This window comes from Corvus moneduloides, chromosome Z, assembly GCF_009650955.1.
Source record: "Corvus moneduloides isolate bCorMon1 chromosome Z, bCorMon1.pri, whole genome shotgun sequence".
NCBI classification, from domain to species: Eukaryota; Metazoa; Chordata; class Aves; order Passeriformes; family Corvidae; genus Corvus; species Corvus moneduloides.
The window spans coordinates 65,210,577-65,231,718 of NC_045511.1; the positions used below are offsets into that span (position 1 = coordinate 65,210,577).

A 21,142-nucleotide genomic window follows, 5' to 3' on the forward strand; every position below is an offset into this window, starting at 1 on the left:
GGAGGTGAAACAAAGCTCTTTCACAAGGTAAGGCTGTCTTCATCTCTGATGAAAGTAGGTTTTGCTATGTGAAAGACTTGACTGCATTTGGGGTTGATTCAAGTTTTCTTGGTGTGCTCTTGTCTTCTTTAGATATTGCTATTTATTTGTAGGCATAGCTGGAAGAAAAGTCTTTCAACTGTTACTGTCATGATGTGAGTCTAAATGCTGGATGAACAAAGCTGTTGGGACCCAGCAGTCAAAGGTCAATGCCTGTGTATAAACTGCTGAAATAAAATCAATCCACTGTAACCTAAGTCCTTCAAAGATACTGGCAAAATGCCAAGAGGGGTCACCCACAGTGCCAAAGCATAGGTTGCAGTGGCCATCAGCCAAGATAAACAGCACATTGAGGGGATCCAGTCTTGCAGACCAACAAGCCTATACTGTGTAAGTGCCACATATCTACTGCAAAGACGCTCAGGTAGTGTCACTAAATTCCCAAAAGATCATGAGTCGTGTGAAATGGGCCAGGTGGGAAGCTAACCAATAATTGTCCCCATGTTACCTAGATAATGCCTACACAGATGCCCATCAGACATACGGCAGTGAATCTAGCTGAATGCACACTTCAGAGCTCGGCATCAATGCCAGCTCCTGGTACTAAGAAAGAGCCTGTCATGAATCCTACTGCACACGACCTTGAAAGAGAACCTTACCAAGCTTACTTTTGCATGATACCATGCTGCCTAGCCTTGCTCTACACCGCCCTTAAGTTTGCTCTCTGCTCTCAGGAATTGATCTGCTCTGATCTTCAGCACACTTGGAGTATAGAGGAACCACACTCCAGATGTCTGCTGCCTGCACTGTCAGTGGCCTAGTGATGTTTTTGTTATCTAACTGGGCCAATAGGCAAGCCAGAGCAAGCAAAGAGCATGACAGAGGAGGATGAGTGGCTCTGCACAGGAAAGGAGTGTCCTGGTCCCAGCCGCAGCCCACACTAGGAGAGGAGTGTCCCGGTCACAGCAACTTCCCAGACCTCACTGTGCACTCCACCAGGCTCTGCCACAGCATATCTGGGATTAATTCCTCCCCACTCTGATGAGGCAGAGGAAGGCTATTCATGCACTGAGGGTATGTCAAGACATACTGCATGTCAGGACACTAAAGTAATTAAAAAGATGCTTTTAAAAGAAAGACAAAGCACTGGATGTTGTTGATAGACAAACTTGAGCAGGATCTTTCTTTCAGAGATTGGTGTGCAAGCATGTGTAAAACAGAGGTGTTGAGCAGATGGCCTTCTCTTTTTTAGGTATGGATGCACTTTGGAATTTTATAAACTTCATGAAAGGAAAATCAGGGCAACACAAAGCTATTTTTTCCTACTTAGAAGCTGGAAGTAAGGTGAATTTATCAGCCTCAGTGGTGTCCCCTTTGAACGACAGCATCCCACAAGGAGAAAAGGCAAACAAGTAATCCAGCACAGCATGGTATGGCTAAAATTATCTCTGTCTTGTTTTGTGCACCTGGAAGAACAAACTTTTTGGTACAAGGTAGATGTAACTCAGTCTTCATGCTGACTCACACTTGGCAATTAACTGAGGAAAAACTGAAAAATATCATGAATTATTTATTAATAATTGGGACTCTGTATGTGTGTGTGCAAATAGACAGCTGCAGCTCAATGGGACTGAGAAACCTGGTGGACTGCAGTGAGTACTTCACTGGCTAGGTCACCAATCCCTCTTTTCTCCTCTTTCTTTTTCCACTCGTCAATATACTCATCATATAGCATCTTTATCCATATTCAAGTGATCAGATATAATTTAATCCTCACAGTCCCTTCCTGCCCATCTACAAAAGAATTTGTTCCATTGCAGTGCAAAGTTACAATGTTTATTACATCTCTGTGTAAGATGAATCCCCAAGCAAGCATTTTATCCTCACTCATATAATCATCATAAGGTAGAAAATGAAATTTCCAAAATCAAAAAACTGTAGGAGAGCTTCAGGGAAATGCATGTCAGTTTTTACTTTGATGTATGCTATGTTTAAAAAAAACATCTGTGAAGGGGAGGTGGTGAGGAGAAGAGAAAGATACACTGAGTATCTTCCAGGAGATTTCCTCTCTATTACTTAATTCTTTGTATTGGAGAAGGAAGGAAATAATCTCTTCTTGCTGCCTGGAGTGAGAGTCAAAGTATTCTGAAGAGACATTTTAAGAACTTCATTTAGTACCATGGATGGTTTCACATTCCCACTTGCATCTTAATAAAAGTAAACATCACCTCAAGGTTTGCAGCGAGCGTATAATGATTTTTAAAACTTTGGTGGGATTGGCAGATAAATACTTTGTATTCTGAGATGATTTAGAAAAGAGCTTTATCTCAGACTAGTGAACTTTATCACCTGGTCCAGAAGTAAGGAAGGAGCTGGGATTTATTGTGTGTTTATCCAGGTGCTGAGTGTTACTTTCCAAAATGTATACAGCTGTTTATTTCCTAGGAGAGCAGAGTTTCATTCCTAATGGTCAAGGGCAGTTGAATATTTCAATGTCTTTCTCTCTGTCCCTCTCTTCTCTGTTTAGTAAGACATTTAAGCACACACTGTGCTAGTTCAAGAAGCAGAGCTCTGTATTTCTCTCCTAGTGGCAATTGAATCCTCTCTACCTGCTTTCATTATTTGGATGCATCTTCAAAGTAATAGCTCTTTTTCTTTCATGGTTTTCCTACACTAAACATGGTCTCTCCTCACTCCTCTCTGCCATCTCCTATTTACACTTACAACTACTGTCAGTGTCATCTGTGCCTGCCATCTGCTTCCGGAATGTTATGAAGCTGTAATCACAGGACATTTTGAAATTTATTCATACAAATCAAAGATATTCAGTAGCTGTCAGGGGTGGATTTAGAGCTTAGAAAGGCATAGGTCTCCTGGCAGAGGCTTTCAGAAACAGCAGCTGGCAGAGGGAGGCTGGAGGAGGTTTCCCTGCCCAGTTTTCCATCCCACCTGGCTCCTGACCTCTAGCATTTTTGCATTTTCAGGGCTGGCTTCAGCTGAGATCAGCTAACTCTGCCAGATTATTTGCAGTTTAGTGGTGAACATGAATCTGGGTGAGAATGACACCAAAGGAATTTTTCACTTGTGACCCCATTTATGCCTGGTCTGTAGAAGTGTATAACCACAGCAGTAATCTCTGTCTTGCTCCTTTTACAAATAGGCTGTACCTCAGTATATATTTTCTCTTCATTATTTGAGGCAGGGGCTACTTTATTAAGTCCAAGTAGTGCCTATTATAGTGGCCTAATCCCTATCAAGGGCCTCTAGATGCTTCTCTAGTAAATGGTAGTAGTAATATCAGATGGGGAGCTATCTGTATTTTTCCACATGGATAGCAGCTGCTAAGGATTGCTCCTGCACTGCTCAGTTTATCCTCTCAACTTCCAGAATAACAGAATAGGTTGCAATAAACCATATTTGCATTATAAGATGGTGTGGACTGCTTCTACTGATCCAAGAGGAGTTCTGCAAAATGAAATAGCTAATGTCAAGGACCCACATACACAATATGCACATTTCAGGATGGTGGAGTTTTTGCTTTGGACTTTCTCTCTGATCTCCTGGACTGATTTGGGGCAGAAGTGCCTTAGGTGCAGTCTTGGTGTGCAACTTCTAATTTGACTTCATTCAAGGAAAGACTGATCCATGCTCTGTGCAAGTCAGGGTGGAGGTGATGGAGAACTGCACACTTCTTATAAAACTAGAAGGCTGATTTTTGCAGCATGCTCCACTGACTTCAAAACTATTTAAAATCGGTTTAAAAATGTTTACTCTTTCACATTTCATTTTCATACATTTGGCGGATTGGTGTGCCTTGCAAAATGTCTCTTCTAGGTCTCCTGTTTTCCAAAAGTACTTTCAATATGTCAGTGTTTCTATAGATGTCCCTAAATGGAATCATCATTATGTAGGAAAAGCAACAGAAATTTAAAAAGAGCTGTTACATATTTCTGCAAAAACAAATCAGTTGCTCAGTGGATTCCCTTTTCCCCCAAGACCTATAGAGAGCTGGAGATCCGACCTGAATGTAATGTGCCTATGGCCTCAGTGAACTGAGAGCACACTGCCTGTGCTGCCCATGCCAGCTAAGCTGTTGTGAGCTCAGCTAGTAGCTGGAGGCAAGACAGCTCAGGGTCCTGGAGGCTGTAGACACAAGCCAAAGATCTGTGGTCAAATGCTTGGCAGGTATTAGACCACAGAAACCAGATGAGTAGAAAAATTTCATTTGGCTCTCTTGTTGCTGCTGAGTTGATGTGTGGGAATACAGAAGTGTGACCTACTGATTTGCAGTGGCAGTACAGCAGTTGAAGGATTGCAAAAGCAGGATGGTTTAATCCCAGAGGGTTTATTTTCTTTTTAGGTTAGAGGGACATCTTCAAAACGCACAAAAAGGAGCTAAATGTGACACATGGTGAAAACAGGAGTAGTGTTTTCAAGGGATCAGAATTAGGACGAGTTTTTTCCCTGTAATTGTCTACCTACCCCCTGGCTGGTGTCACAGCACTTGATAGCCTTCCCTCACAGGTGGGAAAACTGGTGAAGGTATATTTAATTTGAATTTTAAACCCCTGACAAGGACATCTTGAGAGGAAAGGTTAGTTGTCTGATGCACTGGCTTCACGAGGGATGTGGCTGGTACCATGTCAGCAAAGGCTGACAATAGTGCAGATGAAAGGGCAAGCATGGAAAGGATCCATGAAGGCAACGGTAATGAGAGGGAAATACCAAAGACAGGGGAGAGGCCATAGTATAATACCACCCTTGATGAAATGCCTGGGCCCCTTGTCCCATGGTGGCAATTTGTTGTCTTTGCTGTCAGGTAATGTGGATTGGCAGCAGAGATCAGGAGATGGGGAGGAAATGGTGGTTGTAGGTAAGCAGGCAGGAAGGCAGTGAGTCCTTGAGTCATGCTGCTATGGGGAGGCTGTTGTGGGCATACAGTGGTGAAGCAGGCAGTGGTACCTACCAAGCCCCCATTTTAGTGCTAGGGGGTGATTAAGACTCCAGGCAAGCATAAACGTCTTTGTAATCGTTCAAATCATCTCACAAAAGGACTGTGTAGTTTAAATGAACAGCAGATTACTTTAGGTGCAGGTGAAAAAGGTACAAGTAGTTTTGCTGCATTCAAAATGCACCAGAACAACTGAAGCTTACTGGGACAAGTTGAAGCAAACTTCATCTCCTTGCTCCATCACACAGATCCTGTGTGAACATACTAATGTGCATGTTTTGGGATGGGATGACAAGCCCGTTTACCTATTAAGCTGCTTTCACCATGAGAAGCAGATAAATCTTAACAACTCAGACGAGGAGCCTTATCATGTTCATCATGGAGTTTGCAAGTCCTTGTTCTGGGTCATAGCAAGCAGGTGTGACAACAGGGGGTGGAGCTAAGGCCCTGGTCCTGCAGCTGCGTCCCTGTGCCTGGCCTACAACCGCTTGGATGGGGATGAGGCACCCATACCTGTCAGTGCATTGTAGTGGTCAGCAAGGATAGGGGGCACAGCCTGGGGATGGAAAAGGGTAGGTTTGATTATAGCGCAGGACACTGGAAAGCACCTGGGATTCCTGGGAAGCAGAAATTCAAGGTGGAATAAGACCATTTTCTTCTTTCCTAAGTTAGCCATACATAGACTTGCCTAGATTTGAAATGGGTGGGGTGTTTTTTAGAAAGTATTTACCAAGACTATTTTAAAACACCTTGGCTCTTGGCTAGTTAGAGCTTCATAGCTTTAAACTGGGTTTGTTGTATATGCTTAGCTACTAACTCTGTCAGGTATAAACCAACAGTATATTAGTGCATATTAGGCCAGTATACTGTAAACTCTGAATCTCAGCCTGTTTCACACAGTTTTGTCCCTCACTAATCTTATATCTGTCCTTGAAATTAAAAAGTTTGCTGAAGTAATTATTGATTTGTAATAGGAAATATTGTAGAAATTATTTTTTATGTGCAGCCTGCAGTAAAACAGGTACAGACCAATGGATCATGCATACTTTACAGAAAAATCTGACTTTGGTAGTAAACTCTGCAGATTTCAAAAATGTTATTTCATCAAATCCAGCCCAGGATTCATAGTAGAACCGAAAGCAGGATTGACTTCTGACTGTTCAGGTTCAGTGCTCCCAGGACTGTCCTTAAGAGGCACATGTTCGGGGGAACTCAACACCTAGTTTCCTAAGTTCCCAGATCTGATCTTAAGTGTGCATCAGGAAAATTAGGATACCCCAGTCTCAGAAGTGCTGGTGTGAAAGCTGAGAATGTGAAGTCATAAAATAGCAAATGGCAAAATTAATTTGGAAGCAAATAAAGCAGAGAAATTTTTATTTGAATTTTCTTTGTTTTAAAGTCACAAAGTGGCAAATAACATGATTATACAAATAATGTGATTTTTCAAGGTGCGTCTTTCTAGGAGATTCTGATCAAGGCTTACTCTTTGTTTTCTATATCCAAATGACAAATATTTTGCCTTTTACAAAATAATTATTTTAAACCCAAGGGCTGGTACCTGCAGATAAACTTATGCTTCAGCACACTCTTCTGACATGAAAAGCACTCATAAATCACAATCTAAACTGCAGTTTCACATCCTCTTAGAAACCACTCTAACAGAGGCATGGCAAGTCATTTAGGTAGTTGGCAGAGCAAAGCCTGGCAGTACATTTACACTGCAGGCATGTAACCTGTTTTCCCTTCCTCCATCTGCTGCATCAATTTGGGATTGGGTAGGCATTATGCAAAACAATAGCTGCTACCATTTCAGTAATATGTAGAATTCCCCTTTAGCTTGCAGCCTTTTCTATCCTTTCCTATAGTGTCAAGATTTTGACATCACACACTTGAGTGCTTTATTGAACCTAAAGGGAAAGGAGCTAAAACATAATGGGAGGTATCATTTTGCCAGGAACATGGTAGACCCTGAGAAGACCATAGGCAGATGGTCCATTAAATGCTTGTCCTTTGCAAGGGTGCGAATATCACTCACAGAGTAAAAAACGTGGCCTTGGCCCACCCCCACAGATAGGAAACCTGCATACAAGAGTGCTGCACACTTTCCAAGGTCAGAGATGGATGGTTTTCCAGACAAAGACTGGGAACACTCAGCCTGGAGGAACCTGCTGGACTGAACTGACCTTCACCTCTGTAGGTAGAGCAGAGCAGTGGAGCAGGGTGTTGAAGCATCACCAGAGCCAGCCTTGGTTCAGTGGAGGCTGCAGGGAACAGCAGAGCTTCAGGGAAGCCGTCCTGCACCAGCTTAGTAAGCATTGCTGAAGTTACCCAAGATTACTGCCTCCGTGCTCTGGGCATAAGGCATAACCAAAATGTTTCAGTGCAAAAGGTGCATGATGCCCTTGTGCCTTTCTTATGGGAAATATTCCTCTGAGATACTGTGGATTTTGGATGTCACTACTATCCTTGTTTCACCAGTGCCAGACCCCAGTCCCACTGTGCCCAGGTGATGCACTCAGTGCAGCTGCTTGATGATAGAGAAAACATGAATTGTCAAAATGAAAACACTCCAATAATGGGAATGGGAGATGAGAAAGTAAGTGGTAACAGCAAGGAAATTTTAAGGCTTTTTCTCAGCCAGAGAGTTTTAGAAGTAAAATCAGGACATGTAACAAACAAGGACGAATTGAAAGTATCCCCATGTGTCTTGTTTTTGTTTTCTCTTATGCTCAGATTTGTACTGCATTGTAGCCCAAACTCCTATTAGAGACATCTGGTTCAAGTCTGTAGGTTTATTTGTGTATGATTTTGGCTTTTTTTATGTTCATTTTCCTCCCTTTTATTTTTGATTCTTTCTCTCCTCTAGCTTTACTCTAGTAATATTTTGTCTGCTTTTGTCTTCTCTGTTTCTCTTTTATCTTCTCCTCTCCTGCCTCTCCAGGCATCTTTAGCTGCACTTGTCTGCTCAAAATGCACTACCTTGCAGAGTCAGTAGATCCTTCAGATGACCTGTGCTCAAGCTTTAGAAAGACATCTTCTTTCCTTTATTCTTTCTTTTTTTTTCCTTTTCCACAACCTTTTAATGTCTGCGAAACCAACTGCAGAGTGGGAGAGAGGCTCTTCTTCCTTCCAAGTACACAGTGCCACCTTTCTTGGAAGTGGTTTTCCCTGATTTCTGCAGCTAATAGAATAATTTCCCTTCCTAGTTGCTTTGATGAGTGTCTTCTGTCTCCCAGTGAGTGGGGCACCTGTGTGAGGGTTGTTGGCATCCAGACATTTTATCTTACTCTCTCTCTCAAGTAATAGGTTTGATTTTCATGTTCATTAAAGTTGCTCAACACATGATAAAGTGCTGCTTTTAGGACTCTCTAGTCTCCCAGGTTGGTGTGAAAGGGGTTTTGGCACAAGTGAGAATAAAAGCCAATACTGTCATTACCTGCTGTTCAAAATGACTTGTTACTTACTTTTCTTTGTGAAATTGGTGCTATCAGTGGTATGAGAGGAGGAGAATGTTCTTGCTACTAGAAACAGTGTGCAGTGACTTGAAGGATTTCAGACTCATTCACATATTTGCCTATTAGGTAGTGCATGATGCTCATTAGGTAATACACCTTGAGGCCAGTTTTGGTCTTCAAAGAATAAAAAAGCCTTTCTTTTTCCAAAGGTGCTGTAAGGTTCATGCACTTTAGGATTTAATTTTATTTGCACAGCACAGATGGCCCAATCACCTCTGTCTTCACGTGGAATAAAAGCAAATATCTCAACTGCAAGAATTACTATTTTGCAGGCGCACTCATTTTCTTCTCCTTGGATAAGTTCATTTGTAGGACGTTCATGAGAAGAGCTTTTTCATGGCCTGAGCTTTGTTTATTTCAAAGGTGCATAAAGCCCAGTTACCACTAAGCACATCAGAGAAGATATGATTCCATATACTGAGTCTGTCTGGAGCACTATTTTGCTTTAAAATCAATGCCTGATTTGTTTTTCAGTGGTTTCCCCTGAACAAAAACTATAGAGAGAAACTCTGTATTCCTTCTTTCATTTATAAAACATTAAACCTAATCCATGCTCAAAAATAAATAGGTCTTTAGAGTTTCGGAAAGCTGACATTTTATGTTCCTTCATAGTTCCTTTTTCAGTCAAAATTTCCCCTTTTAATAACTTGTAGTAAGTCTGTTACACAACATTGGCACTTCTTCACCTCATACTTTCATAGTAAGTATTGTAATTTGTTTCAATCATTTTCTTTGTCAGTGGGACAACATATACCTCCATTAGATGACCTTTTAAATTCCTTTTTTGTGAAGGAAACAAAACCAGATGTCAAGTCTAAGTAGGTTTTCTCTGTATTTTAAAGTCTCCCTGCTAAAGTATCTGGTTCATCACCCTAAAGGACACAAGAAGCATGAGCTTGCAGATATCTTCTCAAGGTCACCATTTTCAGTGGGTGTATCTATACTAAGGCACTACGTTGCACAATGACAAAAATTGCCAGCCTTTGTCTGGTGAACAGCCAGATCTCAAATCTGTTCCAATTGCAACCTGTTCTGTCTTCATAAAGAGTCTTCTGGAGTTTGCAAAGCACTGTGGCAGATAGAGAAATTCTTTAGTAGTTTAATTATGCATTCAGTAAATCTCATAATAATGGGGTATTATATTTAATTTTATATTGCACTTATTTTTAATAAAATGCAGACTATTAACTTCAGATGTCAGAATTCAGCTAGTTTGTACCTTTCTAGTCTTTCTTCAGGCTGTCAACAGACTTTGAAAGACATTATGATTCACATACTGTTCACCTTTCCATTTTCACCTCAGAAACAGAGCATTAGAGACACTGTTAGTAAGGACAAGATATACTGAAGGAATTCTGCAGAAGTGGGTAAATCTGACAGTAATTTCTGCAGTGGGAGTGAATTTGCATGTATTTGTTACATACACATACATTATATACATATATATACGTATATGAATTTGCTGCAAGAGATCCCTGATTAATTTAAAATTATGGTCTGATGTAATTCTTTCACCCTTTGTCCCTTTATTGAAACATTAATACATATTTTGCACTAGGTGATGAAAACAATATTTTACTTCTGTCTACCTCTGTTTTCCACAACAGTTTTATTCGTTTATTTTTTTCTAATTCTTTCATCACTGTCATTTTTATTGGCTTCTACTTGCAAGTTCAATCTTCTAATTTGCCCTGTGTAACAAAATTCTTCTCAAATTACCTGCTGTTTTCCGCTGGCCAATGTGGCTACCTCATTATTCTGCTCCTTTGTTTCTCCTGTGATCATCCCTCTTTTTTTTCAACCTGCATGATAGACCAAAGATTCGGCACAAATTAAAACTTGAAAATAGATTCCTTTTGATGCGTACCAAGCTTGGGGCTCTTATGACATATTTTCATTACAAATGGTACACCTAGAAACATGTGGTTCAGGGAACTGTGAATACTTACATGAGTCTTGTCATTTTAATGTCTTCTGACTAGAATTTCATACATGTGCTCTTACCAACATGATAGACTGCCTGTATGGAAGGCTTTTGCTTTTTTATGGCTTCTCACATCCTGGTAAGAAGCATACTTTACCCATAGTTCCGTAAAAGTGGAATTAATGTGTTAAGTGTTGAAGTGTGGTCCTGTGCTTCCCTCTTCCCCTGGCTCCTCAGAAAAAGTGTAAGTTGTAAAGGACGTAGTGCATTCTGTCTAGAAAGATAATGGTATTTCTTCCTTTCGTTGGTGTTTGGCAGTTCACAAGTTGGGTTTTTTCTCTGCAAGTACCAGTTTGGCTGCGCACAATGCGTTACTCTACTTACCAGGCAACTCCCATTTTCACTTAGAAGTGACATTCGTGTAGTAAAGCTGATTACACTTGAAACAAAACTTTTGTATTGATGCCATAATGACTGATGTAAAGTCCATTTTCTATCATTTAATGAATTACTTCAGCAACTGACAGCTTTTCGCCCAGGTGGCCATTAGCTGCCAGGAAATACCTGACCCAAATCTTACTGTTTATTAGCTGTGGATGTCTGACCAGACAGCCATTACATCAAGTATGAAATAATGGATTTTCCTTTTCTGCATGTTGAAACGTTAGAAGCTGAGCTGCCCATTGCGATGGATACACGAGCCTGCTTGCAGACAGCACATGAAGCACTGGCCATGAGATAAATAGTCCCACCACCCTCTGCCAGCTCCATCTCGCTTGTTTGGGAGGCAGTGAACACTGGAAATGTGTTTTTCCCTCCTGCTTTCAGTGGTTTTGCTCTTTCAGATGTGAATAGTCCTTTTCAAGGAGCAGAAGGAAAGTCCTCACACTTTGACTGACCCAGGGTAAAATGGTCCTGATTTGAACCACATTTGGGGTTAAGTTTACAAAAAGTCCGAAACACCTTCCACAACAAGAAATGTCACTATTGAATTCAATAGAATTTAGATCTCATGGGCAGCAATAGGGAATCCTTGAAATCAGCTGTTGTTATGCCAGTTTCTGGTGTTTATATTTCTAGCTTTTGAAACTTTGCTAAGGTAACTTTCAAGGCTACAGGGTACTTTCCTCTTGTTAGTTAAGTACTCCGCTTGTTACAGTTAAGATGCTCCTTGTCCTGATTCAGCATTATTCCAGGGTAGAACACACTGTTTCAATACTTTTGTGACACTAGATAAGAGGGCTCTTCAAAGGAGAGGCTGAAGAAGAGGGTACGTAAAAAAGATGTTTGTAAAAAAATTTTTTTACAAACGCATGTAGTGGTAGGACAAAGACTTTAAGATGAAAGAGGGTAGATGTAGATTAGATTATTAGAAGAAATTTCTTACTGTGATGTTACAGTGGGGAAACTGCAACACGCATATCAAACAATGAGGCCCATGGAAAAGATATATGGACTGATTCTTGATAGATGTTTCAGAGATGTTTATTTCTCCAGCCGCATGGCCAGAGGTTTTGCCGAGAAACTGTGGCAATCTCAGGACTCGATGGTCCTTGCCCGTGCAGGGAAACACAAAGCAACCAATGGGGAACGAGGCTGACCAGGGGCAGGGAAACCCCGTGTCTTCCCCCCAGGGCCCCTCTCCCAGGGCTACATGGCAGGGGAAGGGCCCCAACATTTCACCCATTTATTTTTAACAAAAAGAGATTTAAAACTTAACATTGAAAACAACTGGATAAACATAACAAGAACAGTTTCAAAACAAAACAAGCCACCCTCCTGAGTCTTTAAATGTCCAAACAGATTTTCTGGAACATCTTAAGGCTGACAGAAGGGAGACAGGACTCTCCAGGCATGCTTTGTGGGGAAACTGAGGCAGGAGAGGGTTTCTTCCATTTGTACCTGTTGGAACTCTAAACAACAATAGTTAATTTCTTTCCTCCCCCTCTTCATCCCCCACTCGGCATTGGAAAGGGATTTTTGGGGAAACAATTGTCAAAGGCATGGTTTTGTGAGGGAAACCATGGGTGAAAAAATGGATTGGGAATACACTGGGGGTAATAGGACATAGGGTAAAAAGGGAAAGGTGGGATTAGGAAAGGGAGACTGTAGGGGGGGCTTATAATGGAGATATTGTCTAACATGACTACGATTTTTTGCATATATACTGCCTTTTACAGGAACACCATCAGACCCAGTGACCTCTGCTGCTTGTAACCCTTTTCTACCTTGCACAATTTTGAACTCCACCATGTTGGGGTCCCTCCCCTGCCATGTAGCCCTGGGAGAGGGGCCCTGAGGGGACAGACACGGGGTTTCCCTGCCCCTGGTCAGCCTCATTCCCCATTGGTTGGTTTGTGTTCCCTGCGCGGGCAGAAGGACCCTTGGTCCCATGACTGGAACAGTTCCTCAGCAGAGCCCCGGCCATGCGGCTGGAGAAATAAACATCTCTGAAACAGCTATCAAGAATCTGTATGTCCATATATATTTCCTTTCCATGGGACTCCTGGTTTGATATATGCATGTTGCAGGATCCCCACTGCAACACCACCCCCTCTCCATCTCCCAAGCTTGGGATGCATTTTTCAGGGTTATTCTTTTTAATAGCCGTTCTATGAACGAATATGTCTTCTTGGTTGTCACATCTTGTTATAAAACCATAATTTTGTTTAACATTTTATCATTTTACTATTCCTAAAACCTTAGCTACAGTGATTTTTTCCTTTTTTCAAGTGGTTGCTGTTTTCTGTCTCGCTGCGTTTTTGCTTTCTCTTTCACTTTCGCTCACTCCCGTGTTGGAATTGCCAGGGTTGTCAGTGCTGCCGGGGCCGTCAGGGCTGCTCGTGCCTGCGTGCTCTTCCTGGGATCACATTCGGGACCACGTGGGCCGGGCCGGGCTGGGCTGCTCAGCTCCCTGCGCACCACCTCCTCTGCTCTCAGCTCCGCTGCCGCTGCCTGGGGCCACGCCCACGTCTCAGCCAGGCCCCTGAGCAACGACCCCCCTGCGCCCTGCTCCAGCGCGCATTTCAGCTAGGCGCGGCTCCGCCTCACCACCGCCACCAGCCGCCGCCTGTGCACCGCCCCTCTCAGTCGGCCATTCACAGGGCTCACTCCACCATATGCTGTGCGGGGCCGGGCGGGCACGGCCAGGTCACCCCGCTCTCACCGCGCCTCGCTCTGCTGCCAACACTGCAGCTCGTGCCGCTCCGCCTGCGTGCAGGAACTGCCTCGCTGCTGCTCGGAGAGTGCTTGGCACACGTGGCCACGGTCGCACGGTCCCTGAGCCAGGCTTCCCTTCGCCAAGACACAGCTGACATTGCTCAACAGTCTCGGTAATTAAATAATATTCACGAGAATATTCTTTCATCAGCATATATTTTGACTCAGAAATTAACTGTGTCCAAACGGTATTCAAAAAGTGTTTGGTAAGAATTAAATCCCAAGAAACGTAGAAAAAGTTCTTAAACAACCATGAAAGGAAATGTTTCAGTTCCTTTTGAGCTTGAATTAAGCTAAAATTTACAAATCGTTCTTCAAGAATCTTTTCAAGTTTAAGATAAATGTCCATATGCGGCTCTGAGAGACGAGAGTCTTTCCATGGTTCCTCCATAGTTTAGAGATGTTTTCCTGTTTCAAACAAAACAAGAAGAGAAATCCAATGTTTACTCACAAATCAGTCGCTGTCCTTAGGGATCTGCTTGCTTGCAATTCTCCACCATTTGTTACAGTGGGGAAACTGCAACACGCGTATCAAACAACGAGGCCCGTGGAAAAGAAATATATATGGACCGATTCTTGATAGATGTTTCAGAGATGTTTATTTCTCCAGCCGCATGGCCAGAGGTTTTGCCGAGGAACTGAGGCAATCACGGGACCCGAGGGTCCTTTGCCCGCGCAGGGGAACACAAAGCAACCAATGGGAACGAGGCTGACCAGGGACAGGGAAACCCCGTGTCTGTCCCCTCCAGGGCCCCTCTCCCAGGACCATATGGCAGGGGGGAGGGACCCCGACACTGTGAGGGTGGTGAGGCACTGGAACAGGTTGCCCAGAGAAGTTGCAAGTGCCCCATCCCTGGAAATGTTCAAGGCAGAGTTGAATGGGGCCCTGAGAAAGCTGATCTGGTGGAAGGTGTCCCTGCCCATGACAGGGGCATTGAAAATAGATGATCTTTAATCTTTCTTTGGATCTGCCAACCCAAATCTTTCTATGATTTTATGAATTCAGGCTGCCAGTACTGAGATGTGCACAGAGCTTGTCTGGTACACAGTGTCGATGGCTGAGGTGTAGATAGAGGCCCAGAATTCCACACGGGGAAAAGTGAAATGTTTCATACATTTTCTGCACATATAAAGGCTAAGCAGTTCCAGCAGCCTACATCTGAAGCTTGCCATAAATTTAAACACTACTGCATCATCTAAATGTGCGTCCATCACACAGAGTCAGGGTTTTCATTAACAGCCCTATCAACAAAGCCTCAGTGATACACATTTGAAAAATGGATTGTGTTCAAGCGTAGAGAAATTTATGGTTATACAGACTTCTGATTCAATAAATTATATTAAATTTTTCTGAGATTCTTCTTTTTCTAAGAAATAGCACAGACAATAGAGTTTTACTTAAATATAGCTAAGGCAAAAAACCCCAAAGAACGTTTTATTTCTCCTTATAAAGCTTATAAAGTTTCTGACATTTTCTTCAGGTCAGAGATACTCCGTGCAAATACCTGTTCTGCCATTCAGTCAGTCAGGGAAAATCTGAAATCAATCTTTTCCCTGGAATAATTGCTCAGCAAACAGGATGTGTGTAATCCATTTTTATTATTAATACTTCAGTTAAGATTCAGGTACCATATTTTGCTTCTTATAATGAGCACAGTTTTACAATGGATGTTTGGAGTTTACAGTACATAACATCACTGACAGCTGCAGAATGCCTGTCATGTGCACCAGAACTGGATTAAATATAAGTACATTTCTCTGGGCAGTAACAGTGTAGAGAGATAAATTGCAACATATGTCTACTTTATTGTACATGCAAAAACCTCATTTTCCCTGTTAATTCAGTGCATGGACATATTTGTTATCATTTTAATTATCAGCAAAGCTATCTTACTGCTGTTATATTGCATCTCAGGTAGAGAAAGACTATCAGTCAGTGAGGTCTATTGCAGAGAATGCTCGTGTGTGTTTCCAGTCCCAATGATTGTACAGTATAATTCCTAATATCCCCATATGATTTGTGATAAAGACCCAAGATTATGCATTTCCTCCTCTCCTTTTTTTACACTGTAGGAACAGAAATTTTAATTTCTGTAAGAGGAGTGACTTGGCTGATTCCTGCATCCGTGATTTTCTTCTGTGTGAGAAGGGCAAACAGGAACAGAGAGGTCATCAAAATAAATCTCTCCACCTATTGACTAGTTTATGTTCAGGTTTTGCATTGGTGGAAAATATTTTCCTGTTTCAAACAAAGATTAATTCCTAATTGCCCCAGTCCTCACAAGGACTTCAGCAGCTAGTTAAGAACTGTCTTAACACTTTTTTAATGAGGCTCTTAAGTTGCAGACCTGCATGGGGAGGCCTGGCAGATTGATTACATCACGCTGCCTCAAACCTGCCAAGGCAAGCGCTGTGTGCTCACAATGGTAGAAGCCACCACTGGATGGCTGGAGACCTACCCTGTGCCTCACGCTACTGCCCGGAACACCATCCTGGGCCTGAAAAAGCAAGTCCTTTGGAGGCATGGCACCCCTGAGAGAATCGAGTCTGACAATGGGACTCATTTCAAGAACAGCCTTATAAACACCTGGGCTAGGGAGCATGGCATTGAGTGGGTGTACCACATCCCTTACCATGCACCAGCTGCAGGCAAAGTGGAACGGTGCAATGGATTGTGGGGTGGGGGAACTTTCAAAAATTGGGAGCAGCATCTAGCAAAGGCCACCTGGTTAGCTAACACCCAAGGTTCCACCAATAGAGCTGGTCCAGCCCAATCTGAATCCCTGCATACAGTAGACGGAGATAAGGTCCCAGTAGTGAATGTCAGAGGTCTGTTAGGAAAGACTGTTTGGATTAATTCTGCCTCGAGCACAGACAAACCCATCCATGGGGTTGTTTTTGCTCAGGGGCCTGGTTGCACCTGGTGGGTGATGCAGAAAGATGGAGCAAGGCGTTGTGTATTGCAGGGAGATCTGATTGTTGGGTGAAAATTCCACCTGTAATGTGGAATGACTGTACACCACTGCTTGCTGAATGTCACTGTCACTGTTTGTACATAGCTCTGTATATATATATGTATGTATTGATGTGTGTGTGTAGAACTAGAATATATTAGTTTGGGCATTGAGCCAACGATATGGGATAAGGGGTGGAATGTCTTGGGGGTGACTTTGTGATGTGTATCTCTTATTGCTGCCCCATGCCCAGAAATTAATTTAGTGCCTTTCTGTGCCTTTAAACTGAGCCTGAGAGGGGGGAGGAAAACCTGAGAAAAACTTCTTCAAAGCAGTTTGCAGCTCGTTCAAGGTCACACAGAGAGACTTTTTTTTCAGCTGTGGCAGCAGAGCAAGAGTGGGGAAAGCACTCTGCTTGATTTCAGCCAGTTTTTCAGTTCCTTTTTCTTTCTCCCGAGAGAGATGGAGAGTTGAACTTTTGTTTTCCTGCTGGACTGTTTCAACATCAGAGTATATTGGGAGGAATTTCCACCAAGGCCTTGGCCCTGGAGGTGGGCCCACTACCCTGTCCCAGCTCCAAGGAGGGGGAGAGAGAGATCTATGGAAGGACTCTGAAATTTTCCCATGCACCATCCTTCTCACTGTCTGTGGGGTAGTGCTGGGTCCAGTTTGAGCCCAGCTGTGTGACGCTGGAGCCTGATATCTTGGGTGAAACAGCAGCAGTGTGTTTGTGCATGAGGACAATCCAGGGAGGGGAGCACACAGATAGCTTCTGGGGCTTTTGTGGGACAGGCCTTCTCACACTGTCAGTTGCAGCTCATGTGGTGTTCAACAGCATCCTCCAGCAGCAGCTTGTAGGCTGAAGTGGTATGCAGGCTCTGCCACCTCCCTTGTCCCAGGTACAGCCCTCTGAGAGCAGAAGGCACCATATGTGGTCCATTGGTGGATGTGTGCAATGCAGATGCAGTGCTGAGCATGGATCAGTGGAAAGAGCTCTGACTCTGAGGGTTTTCAGATGGCCAATTTTTTTTCACATGCACAAAACTGTAGGTGGAAAAGCAAAATGAGGCGGATGAGCAAAAATTCATTGTCAGCCATCCCAAGGGTAGGAGTCATAAATCTTCTCAAGATGTAGGGATTCGTTTTTAGATCCTTTGTTCCATGCCTTCCTATCATTGGAGGAGGTTTGCTCCCTCTTAGTCTCTAAGGCTCATTCTTGCATCTACCCCAACAAAATCTATAGTGGGCTCTCAGATCCCATGTGTAAATATCTAACAGCTGTTATCTAAGGAAGTCATGAAGATGAAGCACGAGGCCGATGTTTGGGCCTGAGAGATTTCCTCCACTAACTTTGATGCTGCGTTTCATGTCACACTGCCATGTTTCTCCACAATATATGCAGTAAATCTCCGTATTTTCATCTTCACAAGTGGACCTCTTGCTGTATCAGTAAGTTGCACAAAACCAAATTCTTGTTTTGTACTCTATGGATCTGTGCTTATGAAACTCCAGTATCATGAAACTGTTTAGGACAAAAAAAACCCAAAAAAACAAACAACCACTGAATGATCACAAGATTATTGTTCTCTCACTGTAGGGAAATCTGTTTAATCTCCCATAACAGGCTATTCACTGACTAAACACCCTGGTCTGGTCACTGTGAAGAAGCAGACTATGCACAGTCAGAAACAGCAGCAGGAAAGAATGCGCATCAGGGAGCACATTCTTCCCCTTACCCTAGAGATACTGAAGAAACAGAAGAGGAAATCTGCTTCAAATTGGAACCAAATCACCTGCAGCAAAACTTTTGTCAGAAAATGCCCAGTATTAGACCCCAGCTTCTAATCTGTGTCAGGCTTTTGTTAGGATTCTCTCCCAAATAAGACATTTGGTAGGACAATATCAAGGATATATTAAAGAGATAGTAAATTTAGTGTCTCATATAGAAAGAACTCCATTTTTAAAGTATTAGACTTGACTCCTGACAGTGGGCATGCTGCAGACCCCAAAAAGCCACTCAGGCACCGTCTGCACCTGTGGAGGGTGCAGCCTGTCCTTGCTATCACTCAGAGAGAAGAGAAGGAGAGACATATTCTTCACTCGAGTTTGTGGTCACAGGCATAACATCCAAAGGCAGTACGGTCTTTAATGTGGGAAGAAGAGTGTATAATTCATTATGAAGTTTAGGCAACAAAATGCTCTTTTCCCTAGCAGCAATCAATGCTGGTCCTCTGTCTCCTGTTTCTCTCACAAACTTTTTTTTTCTCTTTTCTTTTTTTTTAGAAACCCGTTCAGGACTCAGACACCAGAAGCAAAACAACAAGATAGGATTTTCCTCCCTTACTGCCCCACCCTGATAGAATGATTTTATCACATAATAGCCAATCTAAACAGTACAGTGCAAATCATACTTTGCATGAAAATGTGAAGACAGTGTTACCACAGGAATGAGCTCTGTTTAGGTATGGGGTGAGCAGAACCTGGCTGCTCTCTTCTGAGCAGACCCATGTGGTGCAGCAAGAAACCCACAGATTCAGGGAGAGCAAGAGGAGTACCTCTCTTGGTTTTTGCCACTTAGCTTTGACTTTACTGCCCAGAAGGAGATATTTTCAGATGCAGGAAGCCAACAGGAAATTAGCAGCAGGGAGATTTGTCCTCTACCCAGAGAGTCAAGTGGTTCAGACCAGCCTCATACCTTTTATATGAAAGCAGAATTATCTGCATACACTCCAGCTGGCACTGAATCTCTGTTTACCATCACTCTTCAGCTTCAGAGAAACAGTAAATGACTCCTTGCCTGTACAAAAACCAGATTTTCATGGGAAGACAAATTTAGCCTTCTGCCTGCTGCATTGCCTTGGCCCTTTGGAATGAGACTGCTAAAAACGCTCAACAGCTTGTTTCCACAGATTTTATACTGTGCCCTAAAGTCACATCATAATCATGTAGCTAGCACTGCTGCTGCCTACATGTCCCCGTGCTGCAGGCAAGAGCATCCCGATACACTAATGCACTACATGGCGCCAATCACCACTTCCCAGAAGTGTGTAGCTGACATGAGTGTTGGTGATACTCTGTCCAGACACCTCTCCCATTCCCATAAGAGCATCACAGCAAGCAATCAAAACAGCCCACTTGTCAACTGGCAGTCACCCATGCTAAATAACTGGATGCAGCCCTATAAAAGACTTTTAATATATGCTTCTCTGTCTATATTTGAAATGCCCCATCTCATTGTTATCAGGAATTATTAATAACCTTTCACTGATTCCTGATAGTTGGTGGTATGCATCAAGCACTTGTCCAGCTGTGGTTTTGAAACACAGTGAGAGAAATTTGATATAATATTCTTCCCACCTTGGCTATCCATGCTTTGTGCACCCTTATCTAAGTGGCTTCAACACTTCATACCTTCTGGTTCTCTCACTGCTGCATATCAATATTGCCTATTTATTCTGCAGGGAACATACAGGCTTTATTTGCATAACTGTGAGTACAACAGGGCCCCAAGATTTGGTTGAGGCTCTTGATGGTCAGTGTTCCTCCTGCAGGCTTGAATTTTAGCACTCCTCTGGACTCAGGCTGAAGGATGCACACACTCATTCAGGCTGGGATTCAAAAGCAACAAATAGTAAGGTGACGGATAGCTACGCCTGGCTTTTGGCATGTAAGCAAAGGAATTAGCAGGCTGTAACCACACAAGCTTAAAGAGCCTGGAACAGACTGGCAGGCACTGACGTTTGTGTCAGCTGAAAAAGAAAGCCACAACAAAAAACATGGAACACAGAACAGTAGTACTTCAGAAAGGAAATCTCAGCTATTTGCTGAATGCCATCAGTTGAAATTTCTAAAGACCAGAAGGGCCCATTTTAAAGTCCTCAGCATACACAGTCAGGGCCAGGTTTTCAGTTAAGCTCAGTTCCCATGGAGGCAGCTAAACAGGAGCCAGATTTTTAAAAGCACTCAGTATCCAGCTGTTTCCATTGCAAAAATTCTGTCCCAGTTTTTAAACAGAGCTCAGCACCACCCAACAGGCTGTGTTATTTCAAAAGCTTGCCCTAAGTGACTTCACACCTGGTGTCATTGTTTCATTGGCTACCTGTCAGAGGATCAGGCTACCTCCATTTCTGTCTTCTTCTACCTTTTCTGAGCCCTGATGTGGTCTGAATAATCTGGACTGTCAAATAACTGTTCTGGGTACTGTACAAAGAGGGAATACCAAGAAATGCACCACACAGACTACAGCATGATGAGCTTTGCAGTTCCACCAATTTGCCATGCGCTTTTGAGCTGCAAGAGCCAGCATTGTGCTTTGACCTGCCAATCATGCTGACTCATGTCAAATTAAAATCTTCCAAATGTCTGAGTTTGGAGGTCTCAACCTATTTTCACATGCAGATAAAGTCAAAAGTTTCTTTCTCCTGAAGTCTGCAGAAATGTAGAAAAGACAGCAGACTCCATGATTCAGGGAAGACTGTGTGGCAGGTGATGTAAAACATTATCTGGTTATCAACACTTGCAGAAACTGCAGTCTTCCTTC

The 21,142-nt window shown here is 42.9% G+C and overlaps 1 protein-coding gene across 1 annotated transcript in view; it reads left to right on the forward strand.

Moving 5' to 3' along the window:
* LOC116438280 overlaps window positions 1-2,272 on the forward strand; it is a 43,884-nt gene extending 41,612 nt beyond the window's left edge. The window contains exon 6 of the mRNA XM_032097113.1: window positions 1,292-2,272. Coding sequence (XP_031953004.1) covers window positions 1,292-1,455 — 164 coding nt within the window. The 3' untranslated portion in view covers window positions 1,456-2,272. The remainder of the gene's footprint in view (window positions 1-1,291) is intronic.
* Window positions 2,273-21,142: the final 18,870 nt, after the last annotated feature.